This window comes from Narcine bancroftii, chromosome 11 (assembly GCF_036971445.1).
Source record: "Narcine bancroftii isolate sNarBan1 chromosome 11, sNarBan1.hap1, whole genome shotgun sequence".
In the NCBI taxonomy this organism is placed as follows: Eukaryota; Metazoa; Chordata; class Chondrichthyes; order Torpediniformes; family Narcinidae; genus Narcine; species Narcine bancroftii.
The window spans coordinates 95,052,363-95,079,969 of record NC_091479.1 but is presented as its reverse complement, the minus strand read 5'-3'; the positions used below and the strand labels follow the sequence as shown (position 1 = coordinate 95,079,969).

Genomic DNA, 27,607 nt, shown 5'->3' with positions numbered 1-27,607 from the left:
CATGACAATTTTACTAATAATTATTGAGGCAGTCCTTGGTGTCAAATGATCTTAAATAATGATTCATGGGGAGAATAAATGTGTTAACTAGCCAAAATTAGATGCAGTTGACCTGGAAGTATGATCCACCAACCCATGCTTGTCATTTCAATTGACAGCTGCGCACAACTAACACTAAATGCGTGCCTAAGTAGACAGCCATTATTTTTCATGACTAATGCCAATTAAAGCCAACTTGCACCTCTTTTAGTGGAAATGCATTGTGGATGCAACAGGTACTGGAAGATGATTTGGAGCGACTCGGAACAGAATGACATAGAAGAATAATGGAGGAAAAATGGAATGCAAGGGAGATGTCATCTAACTGCAGGGTCTGACAGACCAACACTCCTGAGGTGGTAGGATAAGGAAGTTGTGATGGTCGTTGTGTTAAGTCTTAAGGATCTAGGTGCAGCTGACAAAAATTTCACCAACTTTGCATGGATAGACAAGGTCAATGAATCTTCAAATGTAACATCCTGCAACTACAGCACTGCATTCAGACATTGCTGACTGCATCACATTTACACTATTCACTGCCAAAGATCTCATTCAATCGAAATTAGTCCTTCATTCATTTGCTTCACGTTATTCACACAGTTATTACTGCTTGATCTGCCTTCTGGCTCATGACAATAATATCACTCAAGAAAGTTGCTGCCACATTTTCCTTTCCCTCCCAGGGTAGTTTGGCATTGGATTACATGCAGGAGAAGGGCATGGATGGAAGAGGCAGTGCTAACTGTCATTGGAGTTGCCAGACTGCACTCCCCATGTCCAAAAGCAAATGATAAGTAATGATGTAATCCTCATACTCGGCTTCCCCTTCACATTTCAGATTTTCCTCATCCCCCTCTCCCATCCTCCGTCCAACTCCATAACTTTTGCTTATTTATAAAATGCAGACATTGCAAATTGTGCTCTTCCACAAATGCACCACGCAAATTCATAACCCACAGTTATTCAATGTTAAAAAAGCACAATAATGGGGAAAATCAGCAGTACTTTATATATCTGGTGAGTACGTGGTCATAAAGCTTGAGAGCAGCAGGGAATACAGATGGGAGCAGAGAGAGAGATTCCCACAGAACTCCCTACAGAGAGCAAAGGAGAACTTCTTCGAGGTAGGCAAACCTCAAAGTTTTTCAGTAGGTGAGAGTAAAACACGAAAATCTGTAAGACACCTTTATAGAAGTAAAAACACAATGCCGGGGAAGCTCATTTTCTGGTTTCTCCAGCAATGAGTTTTTTATTTCAATCAATAGTGTCTGGAAATTTTTGTGTTTTACCACAGTTATACACTTGTGTCTTTGTTCTTTTAAATTGTCAAGAAGTGTAACTTGGGTGATGGTAGGAGACCAAGAAGATGATGTAGATGTCACATGTTCACTTGATTTAACACATGCAGTTACCAGCTTAGATATTGAAGTGTCTGCATTTACTGTGCCATGAATGACTGGCGGGCATGATTGGGTGCATTCAAGTATGTACAAGCTACCTTGAGAACTATGTTGTACATTTTTTGGTTCAGAGATACCATACAAACATTATCATGGAATAATGTACAGATGAAGTATGAGCAATCAAATTCTTGTTGCACTGTCAATGCTGTCCGAAAGTTGGGTTAATATTAAGGGCTAAAGTTTACCTTGCATTCCATTCACAGATTTGTGAAGCCACTGAAGGTCATACTTCAGTTTCTATCAGCAAGGTCAGATAGCAACCATCCTGATTATGTTCAAAACAACATGTAGCAGCTCCATTAATTAACTGGAGTCCCTGTTACTATATGAAGAAAGGAAAAGTTGTGAGCTGTGATGAGAGTTTGCAACATCTCCTTTGCAAGCTTGCAGAGCCTGACCAAAGTTTACAGCCATAGTTGTCTTGATGTTGATGACCACTCACTGTCTTGCGCTGAGATTGCAGCTGTGGCCAGAACAAATGGTTGATTTTTTGAAGATGTCTCTTTCAGACTGAGGTACATGTAGTAGAATTGTTTTATGTATACCCTTAACAGATATTGTCTTCTGGTGAGAGCTTTTCGTCGTCTCCTTCCTATTGCAGTTTATTCATTTTCTTAGCGTTGTTCCAATATTTACTTTGAAGGAACTTCTCATTATCCAGTTCTGCTGACATGACAACTTGAGGTGGTAGAGAGATCTTTTACAGTGGGAATGTGATTGATCAGTTTCTCGGTGTCCAACAGGGCAAACCTGATGCATTTTTGAAAGAAGTCACAAAAGGGAAACCTGTAGCTTAAAAAAACCACAAAGGGGCCAAATGACAATTCCTCAGAGGCCAGAAATAAAGATGTGGAAACAGGAAGAAAAGTCATTGTAGGTGATTTGTTTCAGTGTGTGGACATTTGATACAAGACAAATCTGTATATGCTGAGAAAGATGGGCCGCACGGTTAGCGCAATGCTGTTACAGCACCAGCGACTGGGGTTCGAATCTCACTCTGTCAGGAGTTTGTGTGTTATCCCTGTGTCTGTGTGGGTTTCCTCTGGGTGCTCCAGTTTTCTCAGTACCGGCAGTTGTGGTCAATTGGGTGGCATGGGCCGAGAGGGCCCATTATGTCTAAATTTAAATCTGGAAATCCAAAGGTTATTTTCAGACTGAGGCTTTGAATGCACCAGTGCCTCTGGTAAATAAAATGTTTTGTTAAAGGTATAAAATCAACAATCTCTGCAGCAGAAGTGTGAAAGCATCATGTCTGAATAGACAACCGATGGATGGTTAAAGCAAAACATCTGAGCTGGTAAACAAATTCATAATGCAGCAGTGCACTGATGGGTTGTTCAGAAAGTATTGATGTGAAGGAGCAGAGTGATACTTTCAAAGCTATTGGCAAATCTGGTGCTGTCAAAGTACTGGTGTGAAGGGTTTAAAATATTCATTATTTCTCAATTGAAACCAAGACAGCAGGTCAAAGTTCAATACACCCCATCAATGAAAATAAACAATAGGAGCTTCAAGATCTTCTTTGTGTTGTATTTGTTCGATGAGCCCATGGGGCATTTGAATACATTTAGTAGTACCACTTTTTTTTGTGTGGAATTCAAATGTTGCCAAGATACCTTTTTGGTTTTTGGCCATATATTTATTAAAAGAATGTCTACATAAAATGTTTTTTGTGTTTAATCATTCAACTTAAGTCACTGTTTTGAAAAAGAATTTCTGAATTTTCCATAGAATGTGGTCGAAAAGGTAACCAATGAAGTCTGTTGATGTAGTTGCTTGCTAACTAAGTTTTCAATCCCAGGGCATTTCATGTATCAGACCACATTTTCTAACATTTACGTTTAATAGAAAGTGTTGAGATTAGTATAGCCCCTGCCTTGCTGAAAATGACATAGCAGAAACCGAGAAGGGAAATATATCTTTGTTCAAATGGAAGGGTTTGGTTTACCCTTGATTTCGTTACATTTTGTTGCTGAAGACTATTAAATTAATAGTCTGATTGCTACGTTTTGACATCATGTAGGTGTGAAAATGTGGCCAGTGCAGAAGCCTTTGAACATTGGAATGATCGCATCGGCGCAGATAAATGTTATGATATTGGTAGAATTTGGTGCATGTTTGTTGATGTCTTTCAGTATTTTGAAAAATTCAGCCATCATTAGGAAAACAGTAGATGCTTTGTTGGCTGAAGCTGAAACTGTGTCGGCTTCAGCAAAGCTCCCAGCTTTACATGGAATGCTGCTGGGCTTGAATGAATGGATGATAAGAGTGTTTGTCTGTAGTAAAGGTGTAGTCAGATAATTACCATTAAATGAATTTTAGGTTTTAAAAATATGCCATTGAAACAAAGAGTCAAGCAATGAATTGTAGACGTGAGTTGTCAAACAAGTAGATCCAAAGTGAATTTTCAATCACAATTTTAATCCTGAATTGGTTCTTGCATTCAGTTTAAATGCTGAATTTTTTTTTTTGTTTTTGTTTATTCAAATAAGATATTTAAATAAGAATATTGGTATGGAAATGGAAACAGTATTCTATCTGGTGGCATCACTGCCTGATATGGAGGTGCCTGGAACAAGAAAAATCTCCAGAGGGTTGTTAATTCAGCCTGCAACATCACGGGCACCTGTCTTCACTCCATTAAGGACATTTACAAGAGGGGGTTTCTTAAGAAAGCAGCTTCTCGCCTTAAGAATCCCCACCACCCAGGCCATGCCCTCTTCACTCTGCTACCATGAGGAAAAAGGTACTGGAGCCTGAAGACTAGCACTCAGGGGCACAAGGACAGCCTCTTCCCCTCTGCCATCAGATTTCTAAATGAATATAAACCATAGACACTACCCTTTTTTTTTCTTGCACTTTGTTATTTATTTTGTAATATGATTATATAAATGTTTGCCCTGTGATGCTGCGACAAAACAATGAATTTTGTTATAAATTCTGATAAGAAGGATGTATTTGTTGTTTAGTGTAATCGACCTGGGTTTTATAGAGAGGGTGCAGCGGAGGTTTACAAAGATGCTGCCTGGATAGCAGAGTGGCTCGTGTACTATCACACCAAAACCACCTGTAAATGAGAGGAACAATGCTTAATTTTCCATCTGGTCACTCTCCAACCGGATGGCATTAACATCGACCCCAATTTTCTGTGTCCTACTCTCTATTCCCTCTCCCTCTGTCTCCTTTCCTCGAGCTCTCCACCTCCTTCCCTCTCCATTCACAGAACTATCCCTCCTCTTCCTGCTTGCAGGTGTGCCCTCCCTCCCGCCATTTTGCTCAAGTGCCTGCCAACATTTTTTATACCTTGATGAAGAGTTCAAGTCCGAAATGTTTGTTATGTATCTTTATCTTTACTATATAAAGTACACCGTTTGACCAGCTGTGTTTCTCCAGCGTAGTTTTTATTTCAACCACGGTGTCAACAGATTTTTGTGTTTAAGTCGCTGTTTTGAATAAGAATTTCTCAATCTTCTATAGAATGTGGTCGAAAAGGTAAGCAATGAAGTTGGTTGATGTAGTTGCTTGCTAACTAAGTTATCAATCCCAGGGCATTTCATGTATCAGACCACATTTTCTAACATTTTTGTTTAATAGAAAGTGTTGAGATTAGCATAGCCCCATCCCTGCTGAATAAGGATAAGTGGAAAGAATTTGATCTTTGCTTCTTGGAGCGACAAATGATGAAGGGATGGACTGCTAGAGGTGTACAAGATGATGAGAGGCATTTATCATGTTGATGGCCAGAGCCTTTTTTTCCAGGGCTAAAATGGCCAACAATGGGGACATAATTTACAAGGCTTGGGAGTAAGTGCTGGGGGGAATGCTAGAGGCAGGTTTTTCTATTTAGAGTGGTGGGTGCGTGGAATTCACAGCCGGGAACAGTGTTGGCAGCAGGTACAATTGGATCTTTAAAGAGATTATTAGATGGAATTAAGAAAAATGAAGGGTTATGCAGCAGGGAAATTCTAAGCAGTTGTTGGAGATGGCACAACACTGGGGGCTGAAGGGCTGTAATTTCAATATTCCATTTATATGCTGTCTAAAAACTCAGCCCAGATTTCAGCAAGTGGATAGCTACGCCACATGCTTAAATCCATGTTAATTTTGTAATGCTTCGGGTATGTTTTTCCTCCCCAGTGATGTTTGCTTGTCTGAATTTGCAGATGGTGCTGAATCATTTTCCAATAATTAGGTTGGTAACCTGATTATTGTAATTTCACTGTACATTGTAAATGTCATCATTAGTTGTGGAGAAATAGTGGGAATCTATAATGAAGAATGGCATAAAAGAACACTGGGGGGGGGGGGGAAGGATTGAAGGGAGTCAGCATGGATATATGAAAAGGAAATCGCATTTGACTCATTGGTTGAAATTCATTGGGTATGTGACCAATAGATAAGGCGGTGGGGGGGGGGGGGTGGGGAGGGGTGATATCAGTAGATGTGGTGTATTTATATTTTTAGAAGGCTTCTGAAAATATTCCACACAGGTCAAGAAGGTTGAAGCATGTGGAATTTAAAATAATATACTGGCATGAATTGAGAACTGGTTAATGAACAGAAAGCAAAGCAGAAGAATAAGCAGGTTGTTTTTAGGTTGGTAGAATGTAACTTGGGTGGGACTGGAGAGAGATGGGTGCTGTGGATCCTCCAAAGAAGGCCTTTGAGCCATCAACAGCGGCAAGTTAACTATTGGCTCTCTAATGCAATCGGCAGTAACTACTAAACGGGGACAAGCAATGCTAAATTAAGTAACAAGCACTTTCTTTAAAGCTATGTATAACTTTGGAACTGCGAGCTTTCAAGCATTTGGTTAGTTGTTCCACCCCTTGTGCTTGTTGAGTATCCAAAGTTGGTAACACAATAGCCTCATTGGGTAATCAGCTAATGTGTTGTGCAACCCATCTCATAGGAAAGAGCATGTAAAAGTAATGCAGAATAATTTGATAAGGATGAGGTGAGAACGAAGCGATAACGGTTAAAAATAAAAGTTGAAACCTTACACCTTTTTAGTTTGTGTAGAAGATGTTAAGAGATTACTTTGGCAAGGTTATTAAAATGATTAAGAATTACCATTGGAATAAAGTTGTGACTGATTATTTTCAGTTGTAACCATCAAAGTAATGAGCACAAATTAAGATTCTTCTAAGAAGAGAGAATAGTAAACAGCATCTGGAATCTTATAGCATGGAATAAAGTCATTCAGTTTGTAGGTATGTTTGATAATTGTAACGATGATAAATTATTTTATAAGGGAAATGCCAGTTAAAAAAGAACAATTGAAGAACTAAATATGAGAATTGGAGTAGGCTGGATGTCTCTTGTGGACTCAATTGACCTTTATTTGTGTTTGATACCATGTTTGGTCTTTGTGATCTCATACAAAAAAAACAAATTATATAATTATGCTTTTTTTCCCATTTCAGGTAGATGTATTTGTTAAAATATTTATTTTAGGAAAAGGTTAAATTTCAGAATGAGAACACATTTTAAGGTACAAAAGTATATGATTTTGTAATTCACAATTGAAACTGATATCAACTCCAGTGTTGAAGTGTAGGAATTTGCACTTGACCAAAGCAGGAAAAGTGAAAGATATGTATTTTAAGGTAGAGCTGGAAGAGATTGAGAGGGAAAAGAAAGTCACTTGGAAGAGGCACATAGTGTTGGGGATTTAGAGTTAGTGTAAAAAAAATTAGATGTATTTGCACATTGTGTTTGTGTCCATGTCATTAAATTCTCATATTATAATTAGTGAAAAGTTGCTTCAAATTCATATGAATATTTATATTCCAAAGTGGTATCCTCAGAAGTAAAGTTCATCAACTGATTTGTAAGAAATAATGCTCGGGCTTGGTATGTTAATTTTGGTAAGATGGAAGTACTTGAAAATTGTTGCAACTCTGGGCTCAAGTTCATTGTGTTCGAGCTGATTATAATTGGACAGATTTGAGAAACCAGTCTTGTTCCATGATTAAATCTAGTAGTAGCTGCAAAAAATATTTAGGTTCATTGTCACCAACAGCCATATACTTGATTTCAGTGTTGTACAATGCAGACAGCCAATATATACCAGTTGCATTGCAGTTTATGCCAGTGGTTTTCAAACTGCCCCCCAAACTCTCAATCCCAATGCATAAGTGCTCTGTGATTAGTAAAAGGTTTGAAAACCACTGGTTTTAATCGTACCTCATTGACTCGTTATGTGCACTGTTTCATAACTCCAAAGGAAATGGGCCAATGACAATTTTTCTCAATCAAAATATTTCAGTAACAATCGGGTCTAGAGCAGTGGTTCTCATCCTTCCCTTCCACTCACATTACACCTTAAGCAATTCCTTACTAATCACCGAGCACTTATGGCATAGGAATCCTTAAGGTGGAATGAGTTTAGCGGGGCAGCTTGAAAACTGGTTTATACTCTTAAATATAGTACTAGAAAATACCCCAAATTACAATGATGTTTAAGGGTTGATTTGCTATTCATAAAAATGTAATTGACATGTATATATGAATCATTTAGAGTCATTTCAGCTTTATTCAGGACATTTTTATGTATCAATAAAATATCCATTACAACTGGTAATATGAGAATCTTATGAAAGCAAAGATTCTACTTGATTTTTGTTTCTTTTTTCAACCCTAGCAAATTCCAAATTCGAGGACCACCCCCAATCCTGTCTGAGCTAACAACTATCTATTTACTGCAAGCATTTTAGAAAGATTTAATAGAAATAGTGGCTGACCTCAACCATTTTGACTGATCAAAATTCCTGAAGTTGGGACATTTGTCAGAAGGAAGGTGCAGTTAGAACATGTATTCATCAAAAATAATTGTTGTGTGTTTGGAGAGGCAGGGAGAAGAAACTATCAAAACCAGAGAAATTATTTATTTGCTGTCTATCAATAGATGAGCAATAGGGTTCAGTTTTGTAGTACATCTACATGCTGTAACTTCGTAAGCTACTTTGATCAGCCTTTCTGCAGCACATTATTACTGATGTACTTTAGCACTGTATTATTGCTTTTCCATTGAAAAGCTTGTCAATTAGATGAAAAGTCATTCTTTACAATTAGAAAATCTTTCTCTCCTTGAACAAAAATAGAAGTTAGCTTTTTGCTAATAACCCGGATCAGTGTAGACATTATGTTCGTTATTTTTTAATCAATCAATGTAATTGGGTCTTTTTTTCACGTCAAACCTTAAAGAATCAGATTTGAATGAACATTTTTCATCCATTTTGTCTGTACACAGCCCTATTAAAACAATTATTGTAGGGGATTAAAATGGATTACTAAGTGTAGTTCCTTTTAGCTAACTAATGATTGGACATTTAAAGGTAATGTTTCAAGCCTTTGAAGGGAATGAATAGTTTTTAAAGTGTTTAAGTTTCCCCTTTCTAATATTTTCCACTCCTTTTGGGTTATCTCATTGGGATTCCTCTTCTCAAGTGTAATGACCAAATATTTTAATGCTTATTGGGATCACTGGCAAGACCTATATTACCCACCCCCAGCTGTCTTTCAGAATTTAGTGCTCTTGGGCTTGTACTGCCAGAATTTAGATAGAGCAACAATTCTTAAAAATTGGCAATTTAACTCAGTCAGGTGGTGTGCTCAGAAGTGAAATATTGAGGGTGATGGAAAAGGGTCAGTCAAGTGGACTATTGTTTTGGATGATGCTGGGCTTCTTGACACCAATCAGAGTTGTACAACACTTATTCCAGTCTGCATCTCCTGAGTTGTGCACATGAGGGATAATGCCATGTGAATTGGTCCAGCAGCATTTCTGCTGTTGGTTATTTTTGACTTGTACTATATGTTTATTTTGTGTGTATCCATCTTGTAAAATATTTATTTATTTTAAATGCTTCCTGAAGCAATGAATGTTCTCAATTAGTCATTCCCAATGGGGGCAATATGCCCTCTTCCACCCCCCCCCCCCAGCCCACCTTCCAAGCCACAGCACATTAAAGGGGGGGGGGGGAGAGACTGAAATCGTAAAGTTTTTTTTTTATGTAGTCAATGGGATAGAAGAAACAAACTAAACTTGACTGCTCCCCAGGGAATGGGGTCCATAAACTTTGAGCAGAGTCCTAGGTGGGACAATAGCCAAAAAAGGTTGAGAATGACTGGTCTAGCTTTATCATGTTAATATAATTTGCTTGTATTGCATTGATTCTTTGAAGTTTAATCATTGATAAATCACATGATGAATTTTTGATTTCAAAATATCTGTCAAAGGAATTAAGTAAACAATTGGATTATAAACTGATCAATTCTGCGGCCATAAAATTAAAAAGCCTCCTGCATTTTTCATTGGTTGGAGGTTTTTGTTGTCTCTCATCTCTTTCCAAAGACAATTTAATAAGAACCATGAGCTTCCTTTACCATTGCTGCTATTAATGTTTAAACATGGTCAGTAATTTTGAGTGTGCAGGCCAACTGTAGGCTGGTGCCCCTCTGCTAATTTCACGCTGGCTTCTGTTATGGATTGCTAAAAATGACAGGGAGTTGTAGTTGCAAACGGTTTTCTTGGCCACTCATACTACGGCTGATCAGTTCAGGAAGAACAGCTTAAACTTGGTCACTTACAAAACATTTTGTGGCTCAGCTATACATTAAATAAACACTTACAAAGATCTGTAGAACCACCATCTCAGCTATATTTGGCCCATATTTGCTGCTTTTCAGGAATGAAAAAGAGAACAGTTATGTGGCGTGATTATGAGATATTTGAACACAAGAATTCTCTTTTATTTAGTTCTATTCTTCAAACCACATTTACAAGGATTAAAATCATGTTAGTTTTGCTTTGATGATCCTGATATTATTTAAGCAAGAGGTAAATCTCAAGAAAATGTACACAAACATTGCATGTTATCAGATGTATAAAATTATTTTTTTCTTACAGGCTGAAACTATAAAATGGCTGTTCAATGATCACGTAAAAACTTTTTAAATATGATTGAATTCATGACATTAAGAGAGAGACTGGGAACATTAATGGCCAAGTCTGGGTAAGTGAATTGTTAACATTTTTGTTCAAGATATGTATTATGAAGATCAACAACATTATAGATAAGCACCTCAAAATTTGATCATGAGCTTTATTTGTCAGTAAGCCAATTTTAGAGAACAAATGTACTCATCGTGTTTTCTACTAATGTATTATAAATGATGCTTTCTGCATATTGTAAATTTAAGAACTAAATAATATCTGAAGAGTTGAATGCTTGTTAAATATTGTAATAGAATACCAGTTACCTTTGATTGAAGCTTACTTTTGTAGTTACATTATTTTTCAATCCTGTTCAAGAAAGTTGTGTTATGTGTTTCACAATTAAACCTATTTGGCTTGAAATGGGTAATTTATTAGAACAAATAACTGGAGTAAGATTCCCACAAGATCCAATGTAATTTTTAATGGGAGATATTAGAGGGATTAAACCTAAATTAAAACTGAATATGTATCAAGTAAAATGTGTTCAAATTGCCTTGGCAAAAGCTGGAAAATGTATTGCTATAACTTGGAAGTTGGATATTGATTTGGGACTGGATAGATGGCATGCAGAAGCTTAGAGTTGTATTCCACTTGAGAAAATTACATAATTTAAGAGACAAATATCATAAATTTTGTAAAATATGGAACCCATATTTACAAACTGTTGGTATTAAAATTTAAATGAATCTTGAACATTCCCTTTCTCTTGTAGGGCTCTATAAATATTCATTCATTTAAAAGTATTGGAAAATGAAGTATTCTGTTGTGGTTTAAGTTTTTGTAGGGGGTTGGGGAGGAGGGTGGTGGGGGGATTTATTGGAGATTTTTTTGTATTTCTTTACACTTTTTTTATAACACCACGTTTATTTGGATTAAGTTTGAAATACTATAATATGTTTGCTAAGTGGTTTTATTTTCAAGTGTTATAAACAAGTTCTGTGGTGCAGGTATAGCAGGTGAGTCTAAAGTTTATCCTTCAATCATTTAGCCAGGTCAGTAATTTTGAACAGCCAACAATGGTATAATACATCATAATCATAATCTGATTTTGTTTTTGGGTATCATTGTGGTAATGCTGCTGCATTATATTTATATACTATATATTATATATTACATATTGGTGTCAGCAGATGCTTTGATTCCAAGATTTATTTTTCATTTGGGGCACTGGTGAAATCTTTACAAAAGGAGGTAATATTGGAAATGCGGTCCATCTTAATTTTGCTTGACCACCTATCTCTCAGAGTGAGAAGCTTAGGACCAATTATAACAATCTTAAATCCGTTAAATAACATCAAATCTTGCCCAAGTTTTCTATAAAAGCAGCATGTTTATAAAGTGTATTTATGGTTTGAATATTTTTAATTCCATAATCTTTGGACCACCAGGAAATGCTGCAAGCTGGTTCACTAGGATGTTTGTTCATTTGGTAACATATATACAACTATACAAGGGACTAATTGAACAGATTATGTGTCACTCCTTTAATAAAACTTTGGTCTCCACACATCAAGTAAAGTCAATGAGAGCCTCAGACTGGTGATGATCCAGTTATAAAATTTGAAGGAGCTTAATAGTTATGGTATTAGTAAGACTTGTATGTGATTGGGCACCTTCAAAGCAAAGTCAGGACATTCAAAAATACTTTCAAACCAATTAAATAATCTACTTTTGAATTGTAGTCTCAGTAAGAAATGTTTATACATGCCAAACAACAATGTAATAACTGCTAGATAATTTGTTTTATGAAAATTTATTGAGGGATAAAATCCAGAATATAAATATATATATATTCCACTCACATACCACTTTAAGAATTCCCCGTGCCATCGGCGCTCTGTGATGAGTAAGGGATGGCTTAAGGTGGTACGTGGGTGGAAAGAAAAAGTTTGAAAACCACGGGTTGAATCGTCCTTCATTGACTCGTCATGTGCATGGTTTCATCGCTCCAAAGGAAATGGGCCAATGACAATTTTTCTCAAGCAAAATATTTCAATAACATTTGGGTCGAGAGCAGTGATTCTCAGCCTTCCCTTCCCACTCACATCTCACCCTAAGCCATCCCTTACTCATCATAGAGCACCGATGGCATAGGGATGACTTAAAGTGGGATGTGAGGGGAAAGATAAAGGTTGAGAACCATCGTCATACATGTCTTGAAACCTTCTCCACTTTCCAGGGCAATCCTAAGTCTCTTAATTCCCTGTGCATCCAAAATTTTGTCATTTTCACTCTTAAAGAAACTCATTTACTGAACAACCATAGAAGTAGAGAATTGCAAATACATTTTTCTTACACTAGGAAATGTATGAATATTTATTATATAATTTTGTATTCATAGTCTCCTTTTAATTCAAATAAGGTATACTATTGTATGAAATATCAATTGGCTTTCGCAGGTCAGAATTTTGGTGCGTGTTCTTCATACTATATACAGTAAAACCTCTGATTTCCAGCACCTATGGGGATTGATAGATGCCGGATAAATAAATTTGCTGGTTGCTTGAGAGTGCATGATGCGTAGATTGGCAAACTAACCAATTGGTGGGGGAGGGGTGCCAATTTTAAACTTGAGCTTCTTAGCCATTTGTATTCAGTGTTTTTGGTTACTTGATTTCTGATTCGTGGATTTTACTGTATATGATGATAAACTCGACAGAGTAAAAATGAGAGCTTGAGAAGGGAAAGTTATCAGAACACCAAAGTTGTCCTCCTTTTTGCCAGTAACCACAAATTAGCCATCATGCTTGGGAATTTCCAGCTGATGCCAGTTTTTTATTTAGCATTGAAGTTAAGGCATCAGTTTTATTATCTTTGGAAATCAATTGCTCGGTTAGATTGGTTTTAAGGAAAATGGGCCACCCTAAAACTGGTTATTAATACAGAGGTAACAAAAATCATGATTAAAAATAACAGTTCTATTTCCACAATGGTTTTCGCATTACATTTTGAAGTACAATAATTATTACTATTACAATGTAGAAAAATATACTGACTAATGCGCATCAACAATACCTTCAAAACAAATTAGGCTTAAATGAATTTTACTTTCAATTAGAGTTGTGGATAAGTGTTGGTTTGTATACCCAGAGAACCCATTTTGACTTCATGTGATGGAGAATATTCAGACCCTGTGCAGTGCTATAGAATGTCAGTGTCTGTTAGAGCATCTGTGGTCTATAACACTGTCTTAAATCATGTCCCACAGTACTAATCTAAAAGCAGATAGGATTTGGAATAAGAAACACATAAGACAATTATGGGTCTTAGTGTGAAGGGCATCAAATCAGTTTATAGCCCAATTTCAAATTGCATGATACTAATTCCAAAAATTGATGACATTAACTGAATGTAAGCTTGTGACTTGAGCACTGGATTGAAGTCTAGTTTTGCAGTCCAATTAACTGTCGGCCCTGAAAACCTGCCCTGTGCCTGTGAACCCCTCCTGAAGTTCATTGAGACATTACAGTCTTCATTTTTTTTTTTCTCAGCTCTTGTTGGGGGTCCGATTTCAACATTTAAGGGAAATTTGTATTGGTATCTGGATGGCAGGGGAATGGAGGGATATGATGCAGGTCAATGGGACATGGCAGAAAAATAGTCTGGTACAGACTAGGTAGGTCTTTGTGCTGTAATGTTCTATGGTACTATGGTTAGTACCATAGAAATAACTGTTAACATCAAGGCAATTCAATTAATGTAAACGTTTTTTTGTGAGCAAGTGTTTTTTAAGTATTTCAATATTTCTTTCTGTGCCAATTACAAACATTCAATGGCAGTGATAGTTTGATAGCCACAGAGCGTGGGGCTGGGCCTCATCAGCAGTTAAAGCCACTCTTGTAAGCCGCCTTGTGTTAATAAAGGCTGCGTTCTACTTTGGGTTTTGCTAACCTGCCAGGAGATGGCCTTTGACTGGAAGATTCCACTTGAGTGCATTATATTAAATAAAAAGCAGTCCATGGGCAAGTGACTAATGAGCTCTGCTGTCTCCCCAGTCACTGGAAGATCTAGCCCTTTAAAGTCATTTGAGATTTTACTGGAGAGAATTCATCTTCTGACTTTACAAGCAACTGCAAATAGACATAATTAAATCCTTCTGAGCAGCAAAAACTACCAAGATTGGCATCTTAACAGGAGCAAGAATGTTGATTCCGACTTTGTTCCTCATTAATCAGCTGGAACAACATCATCTGATATGTCATTTGAGTTCCCTTTCTCTTTGGTAAACTTGATTGTAGATGGTTCCACAAGTTATTTTTGGTTTGGTATATATGAAATTTTCTTCAGATCATGGAGTTGGCTGTCTTTTCTAAGAAATTATTCCTTTGGGCAGTGCCCCAGCATATTGTTTTAATTTAGCACAGCATCTAAAATGATGAGTCAGTGGTTTTAATTTTGAGTGTGATTGGAAAATGTTTGAGCCAAAATAGGACAAAAATAGCTTGTATTCTAATTGAGATTGATCACTTACAAAGGGAGAGTGTAAGTAAAGATATCTCTCAATTAATGCAATTTTTGTCAATGTTCCAGTTATTAATCATGAGTTTAAGAAGGATCTTAGAAAAAAATTTGCAATTTGAAAGCCTTTCCCCAGTTATTTACTGTTTGTAATAAATTGCTTAAACTTAATCAATGTTGCAACATTTAGCTTTTCAATTCAGACTATTTAGACGGACGAACAGCATGGTAACGGGCCTCTTTGCCTCATGAACCCGTGTCACCCAATTGCGCACAATTAATCTACAAGCCCGGTACATTTCTGAAAGGCGTGAGGAATCCAGTGCAACCAAAGGAAATCCATGTGGACACAGGGAGAGCATGCAAACTCCTTAGTGCCAGATTTGAACCACAGTGCCTGGTGCTGTAACTGCGTGGCACTAGGTGATACATTAACCACACTGCCCAATTGCTCTGCATCTGATTGAAGCAGTCCTTAAATAATATTTTACTTAATGTTGGCATGCCACAGAGTCTGTGAATCCATATCCAATTAATTGTGGGTTGGAATTATGTTCTGAGAATTTAGCATTTAGCAAGTTCTCTGTAATATTATTACTCTCTACCTGCCCTCTGACACTGCAAATTATATAAATTTTAAAAAATCTGAATACTAGCAATTATTATTTTTTAAATCTTGCGCGAGGCTTTAACTATATTTCCTATTTTGTGACTGTTCCTTGATATGTCCTTAGATAATAGGAGCAGAAGTAGGCTCATTGACCCATCGAGTTTGCTCTGCAAATGCATGTAATCAATCTTTTCTTTGGCTTGGCTTCGCGGACGAAGATTTATGGAGGGGGTAAAAAGTCCACGTCAGCTGCAGGCTCGTTTGTGGCTGACAAGTCCGATGCGGGACAGGCAGACACGATTGCAGCGGTTGCAAGGGAAAATTGGTTGGTTGGGGTTGGGTGTTGGGTTTTTCCTCCTTTGCCTTTTGTCAGTATGTAATCAATAGATACTTTTAAATTTGATGACATTTTGTCTTTAAATTTTTCCTTTTTAGAGATCAGCCGGTCTTCTGAGTAAGTCATGGGTAGCTGTTGCAGCTGTCCAGATAAAGACACTGTCCCAGATGACCATCAAACAAAATTTAAGGTAATGTATATTTTAAATATGCTGTCCTTCATAACTGTGCCTCTTCTACCTGGAAGAGCTCATAAGTGTATGGAAAATTTGCTCTATTATAAATTTAGTTTAAAAAATATTAATCAATGTTCTGACAGAATTTGTATAGCTGAGCAGTATAATATGCATCTACGTAGGTACATATTTCATTGAGCAGATATACTCCATGATGGTGATCAATGTTTCTGGTCATTATTCTGTCTTAAAAGATTTTTGCCACCAACCAAAGAAGGTGCTGTGTGGCTCTCACAATTGACCCATTGTGCATCTAAGCCAGGGGTGGTGAACTGCAGCTCTGACATGTAATGTGCAGCTTGCAGAAATGTATCGGCTGGAGGAGATGCCAGTGCTCGCAAAGCCACCCTGGGACACTCAAAATCCCAGCACCCAGACCAAGGGGTCCCTGGATGGTTGCAGCCTGGGCGGCTTGGCAAGGAGAGGGAAGAGGAAGTGGGCAATGGAGGAACAGCCCCTGCAGAGGATGGAGTGAGCAGTGCACGCTGGAGTTGGGTCCTCCTTGCTCATGCTGGCCACACCACAGCAGAGTGCCGCCAACGTTGGGTGTGCAGTAGGAGAGTTAGGCAAAGCTGAAGATCCTCTGCAGGCACTGCAGAGATTGGGAAGCCAAGGCTGGGCCAGGTGACCTCTGAGGAGGCATGGCTTGCCCCATGAGGGGTCTCTAACGAAGTAATTTGGCGAGGGTGGAGGGAAGCAAGATGACAGAGATGGGGGAAGAGAGGATGGAGGGGGACCCCCCATCAGGGCCTCATCCATGTGCCAAACCAGGACAGCTGGCGCTGGCAGCAGCAAGGATCCTGTAAGCGGTCACAGGTGAACCCTGGCCCCATCAAATGGAGAGTCTGCACCAGGCAGTGCAGAGGTTAGACTGCTCCATACCCTAGCTTCTGCTCCCAGCAGCTGGTCCCCCCCATCCTGCTGATGATTGGGAAGAGGGGAGCAGAGGATGGGACAGGGAGGAGCAGAGGTGTGGGTTACAGGAGGCAGCTTGACATTGAGCCACGCTGTGCGCTCGGCTGTGGACGCTTCAGGTATCTGCAGAGATCAGTGGTGGCAACATTCCCGGGAGAGAACACATCAGGAGCAGGCCCGTCAAGCCAACTCTCACATTCAGTGAGATCACAGCTGATTTGGCCGTGTCCCCAGCACCACGTATCCCCCATAACCCTTAATTCCCCTATGATGCAAACATCTATATTACTGTATCTTAAATATATTTAATGAGGCAGCCTCTACTACTTCATTAGGCACAGATGTTCAAAGGCAATATGATTTTGAAAATATTTGGTGTGTGTACATTTCAAGATTAAAACTAATACAAGAACTACATGCATGAATAAATATTATTACGTACATGCATGAATAAATATTGATATGAAACATTTGGAACAAAATATGGATGTAAGAGTAAAAACATGCATGTCCCATATATTTGGGTGTATAAGTTGAGTTTCGAAACCCTCAAAAATCGGGGGGTTGGCTTGGGTTGGCTTGTCCGTCAGACACACTTTTGAGATCTTAAATTCAACTTTTTAAATAAAAACACTCAATTGCGATTCGGTGTATACGTCAGCCTCTGGGGGGGAAAAAAAGTGACTACAAGAAATTTTCATTCTACCAGTATATTAGAACAATATTTTTATTGAGGGGGAAAAAAACCGTTTAGAATCCATCAAAATCGCTCTCACTATCATCAAATGAGGCAAAGATGGCGGGCAAGTACATCCATAGTCTCACTGACTAAGCAGGTCATCATACAGGTCCCAGTCTGTATCTGCTGAGGCAGCTTTAGCTTCGTCATAAGTGTCCCACAATAAATCATCTTCCATACCATCCATTGCACAAGAGATAGCACACTTTTAAAATGATTTTATTACTCTTCTTTCACTTTATCCCATCCTTTGAGCACAAAGTCATGCGGCACACATGTCCCGCCTTTTGTGAATGATTTTTCTGCACTTGTTATCCATGTATTCCATTCTTCACACACATGGTATTTGAATGGCTTGTTCAAGCAGACATGTAGAAGTTGCAAATCGCAGCGGCGATTATGGTGATGCGGCATGGCTGCAGCGGCCTCTTCAAACCGTGAGGCTACTGAAACAGTCTAAGCAGAGTGCCATGCTCAATTTTTAAAAGATGAAGATTGGAAGGTAGTGTCGTGGAGACAGGAAGCTGAGAAGAACCGCAAAATAAGGTGGTGTGGAAGAAACGGCGCAGCCTGACTGGTCTGCTGTGGGGATGAGGTTTCTGGATGCCAAGTGCTGTCGGTGGCCAAGGAGGAGTCGCCGTGGCGAAGCTGCATCTGCGGAGTTGTGACAGGGTGCCTAGAATGGGCAGTGTGTCCCTGACTGGCTATTCTGCGGAGGAGGTGTCTAGGAGCCTGGAGTGGCCGTATCATGTACCTGGCCTGGAGGTTCGGGAAGCTGTGCCATCTTGGAGTGTGGAAGCTCTGCGGCAGATGGTGGGGGCAGAGAGGAGGCCATGGGGGTCTCTACTGTTACTGCTGAAGCTGACAGGCCTTTATGGACTTGCTGATTGTATGGCGATTCTTCTTTTCAAGTCACTGGACTTCTTAAAATCTAAGTCTCTAAAATATGATCATTTCCACTGTGCTTATTGTCTAGTTTTTCATTTTTTACTGTATTGTTGGCACTTTTTTTTAACTTATTGTGTAGGTGTGTTTTAGTCTCGTGTAGTTTTTATCTTTTTTGACTGGAGTAGAAATGGCGTCTTGTGTTGTCTCTGTAATCGCGGATATATGGGTAGCATTGTGGTTTCTGGAGGACGTAATTTTGTTTTTATCTGTATATCAGTTTTAAATGACAATAAAGACTACTACTACATGTAAGTATTATTTGGTGCTTATCTACTTTTAGCTACGAAATATATCTCAGATCAGCAAACTCCGTTCCTTGCGTAAACTGCCTGGCTGCCTGTTCCACACATTGTCTATCCATAGTTTTACGCCATTTTCATCTATCCATCCTTTTTCATGAAAATGTACAAAAATACCTACTGGGAATTTTATTTTAGGTTTAAGTTTGCACTTAAAGATTACCATCCTGTCGGCCATGCACAATAATACCATGGTTAATTGGTCCTTTCATGGCTGGTACTTCTGGTTTGCACAGTTTTCTCACCTTTACACTTCACTGTTCTATTGTCTATCATGTCGAAATTCATGGGGGTTTCGTCCATTTCCTATTTTGTCAGTGCAAACTGGTGTTTCTGCTGGTTACGTATAATAAACTGGTGAAAACTTACAACTTTGTGATCCAGATCTTTTGGTTGTTTCTGAGCAATTTATCTTTTTCTCGTAATATCAGATTTTTTCTGTTCATGCAACAGTTGCACCAGCCGACTGTAGCTTCCAAACTCTTTACTGCGTTCTGGGTGCGACTTTGCCCACTGCAGTGCGAATGCTCTAATTTTATTTTGTGTGACTATAGCGATCTTGCCTCTGTTCATGTACCTTTTCTGCGACGTGTTTTTCCAACTCTGGCCAACAAAGAAGTTCTCTTCTCATTGAACACGGCCTCTTTGGTATTTTTCTTAAAATATCTTCTTTCTTTCTCCAATCTCTTGCCATCTTCTCAAATTTTCTTCTTGCAGCAAAGTTGTTGGATTTCTTGGCCATTTTTAACTTAAAACTCACTTCATACTTGCGTCGTTTTACTGGAACCTCCATGATGACAACCACCCTCAGCCAACGCCCAACAACTCAGTCATTGCAAATTTTGGGGATCAACTTGTATGCCGGGTACATGATAAAACCGTGAAAATAAGGCTGAGAATGGGGACTTGACTTATCTGAAGGTCGACTTGTATGCCAAAATATACAGTAATATTTTTTTCATGTCTTGTGGCTCTCCAACATCTGAAGTTTGCCATATGTGGCCCTTGTTTATCGTATGTGGCTCTTGCAATAAGCAAGTTTGGCCACCCCTGAACTAAGCCAATGTTATGTGAGGAAGAAAATCAAACCATTTTTCATTTTGAAGCTATTACCTTCACCGCAAGTGGAAGCTGTACCATAACCCATATTTTGCGTTGATTTTTGCATGTACAGAGATACAGTGAAAATTTTTTTTTGTGTGCCGTCAAGGCCACATGTAGTGCAGAATATAGCATTGCAGGGTGTCACAGAGAAAACTGCAGTTAAAACAAGTCCGGATTGAGTTAGTTTCATGAGAATAAGAGATTTTTGTTTACTGGAGACTGTTAACAGTGGTCGAAAAGCTGTTTTTGAATCTGGCGGTACGTGATTTCAAATTAACGCATCTGCCTGACAAAAGAAGACAACCAGACTGAGGTGGGTCCTCCTTTTCCTCAACTATTTTTCTGAGTCAGAGGGATGAAAAGAAGGAGTCATTGTTTGGGAAAACTGGTTAGTATGATGATCTGAGCTGCATTCACAAGTCTGCAACAAAGGTAAAGCAGATCTAAGTGCTGTTGTATAGCCAAGTAACTGAGGCTCAGATTGCTTTCAGAAACAATTGCCATCTTAGCACATCCAACAGTGAAATGTACATCAATCTTTTAGAGCATTTATGTGGTGGGTTAGGAGGAGAGCAGTTCAACTGTTATGAATCCTATGTACCCTTGATGTCTCCCCTAAACCTCCCTCCCTTCTTTATACAATATGTATTTCTTGTGTAATACATACTTGTTTCCTGTTACATCTTAACAGATCTTCTAACAACTAAATGTGGGCATGGATGTTCTAGTATTGCCAGCAAAAATGTAGATGTTTCCTCTTTAATAGTTAATAAATGTTAAGTAAACATTGGTTATATACTGCGGTCAATTGAGTGAGTACAACATTTGTAAGTACTGGATAAATTCAAATAGTTCTAGCATTGAACCATTTTTGTGGGAGATTTTTTTTTAAATCACAGAAGGTTGACTGGTATATTTTGTTCCCCATAGGTTAAAGTTTGCCTCTTACTAAGAATGTGGATTTTGTTTGTATGGGACATGGAATTGTGAAGGACACCTGAAAGAGAAATCCAACTCTCATTATTTGGTTTTTTTTAAATATGAGTTTGAAAGACATATTATACAGTTGATTAAATCAAAGAAAAGATCCTTTTTGATTTTTCATGAAACTGGCTATTGCAACCGAGTCCAAAGTACATTATCTGAACATTTATTTCAGGAATATATTAATATGTACTGAAAATTTGATAACATTGGAATTAGTAATAAATTAAAGTATTAAATTATGGTTTTTTTTAATGAAAAATTAGTCTTCAAAATACTGAACTAATTGTGCACTGCCATTATTTGCTGATGGCATTGGATTTAATTATCTGGTAATTTGACATGAAATTTATTTAGTTACTTAATTTGGCATCCTGCTGCTAATTGTATGTAGAGGAGCCTCTTTTGGTTCACTTATAGATAGGATAGATGGAAAAGCTGTATTACGGATGAGTAATCCCTTCTATTTATAGTTTTTAATACTTTAAATACTGAATGGGGATATCCTCCAACAGGGGAATCTAGAATATAGGTCAATGCCACGGGATAGGAGATTAGCTATTTAGGATTAAGATGTGCAAACAAATCTCCATTTAGAACATGGAACAATGTAGCACAGCAAGTCCCTTTGGCCCTCTGTTGTGCCCTTCCTAAAAATGAAAAAAAAAAGTACTAAACCCTCCCTACCCTATAACCTTCTATCTTGTTTCATCCAGGTCTCTGTCTAAGAGTCTCTTAAATGCCCCCAATGTTTCAGCCTCCACCACTATCCCTGGCAAGGCATTCTAGGCACCAACAACAACATCGTGGGGGGGAAGAACTTACCCTTGATGTCTCCCCTAAACCTCCCTCCCTTAACTTTGTATATATGTCCTCTGGTCTTTGCTGATCCTGTCCTGGGAAACAGGTCCTGGCTGTCCACCTCTCATGATCTTCTATGAAGTTTTCTCTCATCCTTCTATGCCCCCAAAGAGAAAAATTCCAGCTATGTTCACCTTGCCTCATAAGACTTGTTTCCAAATCAGGCAACATCCTGGTCAATCTCCTCTGCACCCTCTCCATAGCTTCTACATCCTTCCTATAATGAGGTGACCAGAACTGAACACAATGCTCTTAAGTGTGGTCTCACCAGAGTTTTGTAGAGTTGCAACATGACCTCTCTACTCCTGAACTCAGTCCCCCTATTAATGAAGCCCAGCATCTTAGCTCTCTTCATTAACCTTTTCCACCTTAAAATCAAAGACCTTACTTTCTTGTCCTCAGCCTCTGTTTGCCAAAGCCTCGTGAGCCATTGTAAATATTCTACCCTAGAAGCTTGAAGTGGTATAATTCAAAATTGAGTCTTTTGGATACTAAAGGAATTGAAGAATATTAGAGCTGAGATACAAGGATGGCTAGAAAACCTGCCGCAGGGATTGTATGAACTAATTCTGTTCCTGTTTCTTGCATTAACAAAACCTTGCTTTTTCTCGAACTCTCACTAATTTGGCAAATTAATGCTTCTTTATTTTCTACTTCAAAATCCACCCATTCAGGACTTCTTGAACTTTTCTAGCACCTTAAAACTGTGCAAGTCCTCACCTCTCAGTCCATTCTCAAGAGTCTTCAAGTTGTTTAATTAAAATAGATTTACAGGGACGATACTTGGAATGAAAGAATTAGCACATGAGCGTCATTTTCTGATTTGCAGTATTCTTCATTCTTACAATTATACCTAAATGTTCAGTGCAATTTCTAAAAAAAAAAGAGCTTGCATGCTTTAACATCTGTATGTCCTGCGGACCCATGAATGATCACACATATACTGTTTCATATCTGCTTGATCTCAGTGGTAGAACTGTTGAATTTATTTTTCACATACCGTTAACCGTAAAGCAGCCTTACAAATGTCCTTACAAAGGCTGGTGCAAAATTAATCACGAGGGAAAAGAGATAAAAGGAAAAAAGCAAAATTGGATACCATACTAACTGGTTGCAAATAATGGGCTTAAGTGAGTTTGTGAATATATATGGATAATGTTACTTGGAGAAATAGCAAATACTTTGAAGAAGCAATGGAATAGAAGATGTATCAAATGTTTCTGAAAAGAATTTAGGAGATTGTACAGCTTTAAAATGGAAAATTTTGAAATCAAACAATCATGAATGTATATCTTTGAAAGTATTAGCATTGATATATTTACTTAGACAAAATCCCTCATCAGCAAAACAAAAGTTCTTTTTCAAGAATCATTTATAACGAGTTGTTTGGCAGAAATATTAAAGCACTTCAAACAGGCAGTGTATTCAAAGAACAAACATGCATTTTGCAAAAATATTTGCAAATTGTGCACATTTTGATCAAATATTCATCTTCAAACACTATTCTGCGTTAAGCGTGTCACAAATCGATAACACTGCTTTTAAACAAAAGTTTGTTTTACATTTGGATTTCTGTTTTACAGGTATATGTTGAATTTCTTTGCTTTTCGCTTTTGGAGGCTGTTTTGTTGTTTTTATTAACGTTTTGCAGAATTGGGTATTTTTACATTATAAAAACTGGTTAAGGCAGCATCCAGTCTCAAGAAAGAACAGCTAAATTGAAAGTACGTGCACATTCATAATAAACTAATTTACATTTACCAAGAACTGTAGGATCACTGCTATCATGCAACTGATCAGCATGTTTTGCAAAGAAGTGAAATTGTTCAGAAATTCTTGTACACAATTTGGGAGTCTCCTCCAACATTCTTAAAGCAAAAGGAATTAAAATGTAAATTTTCTGTATATTTGGCATTTATTGCTGGCATGAACGTTGCCTTTTTTTTCGAAGTTGGCTTTCAGCATTTTCTTTTTTGTTTTCAATTGGTTAAAGCAAAAATACTCAAGAGCCATCGAGCGCAGGAATAGGTCATAGGGCCTGTCGTATACCAACCTACACTAATTCCATTTTCCAGCATTTGGTTTGAACACTTCTGTATGTGTTGGTAATTTGAGATTTGTCAACCTACTTGAATGTTGTGAGAATACCTGCTTCTACACCTACTCAGGAAGTATTTACAACTATCCAATGGATGAAAAGGGTTCACCTCGGGTCCCCTCTAAACTTGTGACTTTGAGGATTGGAAATCTTTTATTTCTGTCATCCCAATCTTTGTCCCTCATAATTTGGTTCAGGCCTTTCCTCAGCCTCCTACAAGGAAAATGCAATTTCCAGGTAAATTTCCTCTATACCCTTTCTAATGCAGTAACTTTCTCCTTATGGTATAGCAACCAGAAGTGCACAATAAATTCCTGTGGCCTAACCAATGCTTTATAACTATAACCTCATTGCTCTTGGATTTTCTGCCCTGTCTAATGCAGACAAGTATCCTGTATGCTTTCATCACCTTTGTATCTACTTGTTTTTCCACCTTCGGGGACCCTTGGACTTGTGCACTGAGATCCCTCTGTTTTTCAGTATTCTCAAAGGTCAAACCATTCATTGTCTATGTCTTAAATCCCAAACTCCCAAAGTGTATGACCTTGCATTTATAAGGATTAAACTCTACCTGACTAAATGACCATGACTATTTTTCAATAATTTAACATATCATATCACATCCCAAGTCACTCAGCTACCCGGTTACACCTGCCCATCGTTCCCTACCCATCTGGTTCCACCTGACACCTACCAGCCTCTGTCCCTCCTCTCTACATTCATTCCATTGTCATCATATACTGGCCATCTTTCCTCTTCTCAGTTCTGATGCAGTCTTGATATGAAAAGTTAACTTGCACCTGGGGCCTCCATGGATGTTGTTTGACCCACTGCTTTTGTCCATTGTTCATTTTTGTTCCAGATTCCAGCATCTGCAGTTTCTTTTATCTTTAATTATGGATTGATTCCTCAGAATTTTTACAATAACTATCGTTCCATTGACAAGTATATTTGGATAGTATATTCCCAATCCTCTAGTTGTCTAACACCTGTGGAGGAGGGTTAGGGGGGCCGGAACCAGGGTTCCATGTGTGAGGCTGGTTAACAAGATGAGAGCTCATGGAATTACAGGAAGGATACTAGCATGGGTAGACCATTGGTTAATAGTCAGGAAACAGAAATGGGAGTTAGGGGATCCTATTTGGGTTAGTTACCTGTTAGTTATGGTGTTGAGGCCGCTTTTTTTTTTACATTGTATATAAATGATTTAGATAATGGAATAGATAGCTTTATGGCTAAATTTGCAGATGACACTAAACTAGGTGGTAGAGCTGGTGATGCTGAGGACACAAAGGCTGTAGAGAGAGTAGGATAGACTAGGAGAACGAGCAAAAAGATGGCAGATAAAATACACTGATGGGAAGTGCACAGTCACACACTTTGGTACAAGAAATAGCTGGGCAGACTATTATTTAGAAAATTGAAAATTTGGAGGTGCAAACGGACTTGGGAGCCCTTGGGCAGGATATCCTAAAGTTTAAGTTGAGTCAGTAATGAAGAAAGCAAATGCAATGTTGGCCTTCATTTTTAGAGGACTAGTATACAAGAACAGGGATATAATAATGAGACTATAGAGTGCTGGTGAGAGTACTGTTTACAGAGTACTGACTACAGTTTTGGGTGTCTTATTTGAGAAAGGATGTGCTAGCATTGGAGAGGGTTCAGAGAAGATTTACAGGAATGATACCAGGAATGAAAGGATTAGCACATGAGCATCATTAGTGAGCTCTTGGACTATACACATTGAAGTACAGAAGGTTGAGGGGGGACCTCATAGAGACATTTCAAATACTAAATGGTCTGGACAGAGTGGACGTGATAAAGTTGTTTCCCATAGTGGGTAAGTCTAGGACAACAAACCACAATTTCAAGATAAAAGGGTGTCATTTTAAAACAAATGCGGGCAATTTTCTTTAGCCAGAGGGCTGTGAGTCTGTGGAAGTGAGGTCATTGGGATTTAAGACAGAAATTGACAGGTATTTGGTAAGTCAGGGCATCAAGGGTTATGGGGAGAAGGCCGGGGAGTGGGGTTGAGTGAAAAGGATTAGCTCATGATTAAGTGGCAGAGCAGACCCGATGGGCCAAATGGCCTACTTCTGCTCTTGTATCTTGTGATGATTCGATAGATGGAGGAGCAGGTAGTATTGAGGAAACAAGAAGGCTGCAGGAGGACTTGGGTTAGGAGTATGGGCAGAGAAGTGGCGAATGAAATACCAATACAACAGGAAAGTGTACTGTCATGCACTTTGGTAGAGAAAAAATAAACAAGCAGACAATTTTTTTTGAATGGAGAGAAAATTGAAATTTGAAAAAGGGACCCAGGAGTCCTCGTGAAGAATAGCCTGAGGGTAAACTTGCATGTGGAGTCAGTGGTGAAGAAGGCAAATGCAATGCTGGCCTTCATTTCAAGAGGATTAGAATGCAAGAACAGGGATGTGAAGTTGAGGCTCAATAAGGCACTGGTGAGACCTCACTTGAAGTATTGTGAGTTGTTTTGGGGTCATCTAAGAAAGGATATGCTGACGTTGGAGAGGGTTCACAAGGATGATTCTGGAAGTGAAATGTTTATCACTTGGTAGCTCTTGGTCTGTATTCACTGGAATTTGGGAGAATGAGGGGGATCTCATTGAAACATGTTGAAAGGTGTCGACAGAGTAACTGTAGAAAGGTTGTTTCACATGGTGGGAGAATTTAGGACAAGAGGACACAACTTCAGGATTGAAGGGTGTCAGATTTGAACAGAGATGTGGAGGAATTTCTTCACACAGAGGGTGGTAAATCTGGAATTTGTTGCCATAGGCGGTTGTGGAGGCTAAGTCATTGGGTGTATTTAAAGAAGAGATTGGTAGGTTCTTGATTAGCCAGGTCATCAAAGGTTATGGGGAGAAGGCCAGGCAGAGGGGCTGAATGAGAAAATGAACGAGATATTAAATGGTTTAAGCAGATGCGATGGGCTAAATAGCTAATTTGTGCTCTTGTGGGTTTTTTTAAATAGTCAATTTAAAAACAAATTATACAAACATTTTATAACTTACCCGATGTATTTTCCAGGTTTTTGGCATAAATCTTGCTGTGAACAGAACTTGGTTGCTCAAGTTACTGGAAATGTACAACTCATCTTTATTTTCAGATTAAATCTATTAGTATAATTTTGTGGAATTCCTGATCTTTATCAGGAAGGCATTTTAATTGACACTGATGGTTGTTGGTTTGACACTTTTTGAAGAAACCTGTGGATTTTTTTTTCTTCCCAGGTGATTAATGTGGATGATGACGGTAATGAACTGGGTCTTGGTCTAATGGAACTAACAGATACAGAATTGATTTTACATACACGAAAGAGAGATGCTGTGAAATGGCCCTACCTCTGCCTGCGTCGATACGGCTATGATTCGAACCTCTTCTCTTTCGAAAGTGGCCGGAGATGTCAAACTGGACAAGGTATGTTTGCCATTTGTATAATTAATTCAGAAGATTTTTCTTTCTTTTTATGACGTTTGTATTCAAAAGCAT

The 27,607-nt window shown here is 38.4% G+C and overlaps 1 protein-coding gene across 8 annotated transcripts in view; it reads left to right on the top strand.

Annotated features, from left to right (window-relative positions):
• frs2a (fibroblast growth factor receptor substrate 2a) overlaps positions 1-27,607 on the top strand; it is an 83,363-nt gene that overhangs the window by 44,496 nt on the left and 11,260 nt on the right. For 7 of the 8 annotated variants that reach the window (XM_069904098.1, XM_069904096.1, XM_069904099.1 and 4 more), the window contains 3 exons: positions 10,417-10,522; positions 16,010-16,101; positions 27,349-27,535. In XM_069904098.1, coding sequence (XP_069760199.1) covers positions 16,036-16,101; positions 27,349-27,535 — 253 coding nt within the window. In that variant the 5' untranslated portion in view covers positions 10,417-10,522; positions 16,010-16,035. Of the gene's footprint in view, positions 1-6,643; positions 6,716-10,416; positions 10,523-16,009; positions 16,102-27,348; positions 27,536-27,607 lie in introns of those variants that run through there. The other variant, XM_069904101.1, reaches the window with a different exon arrangement.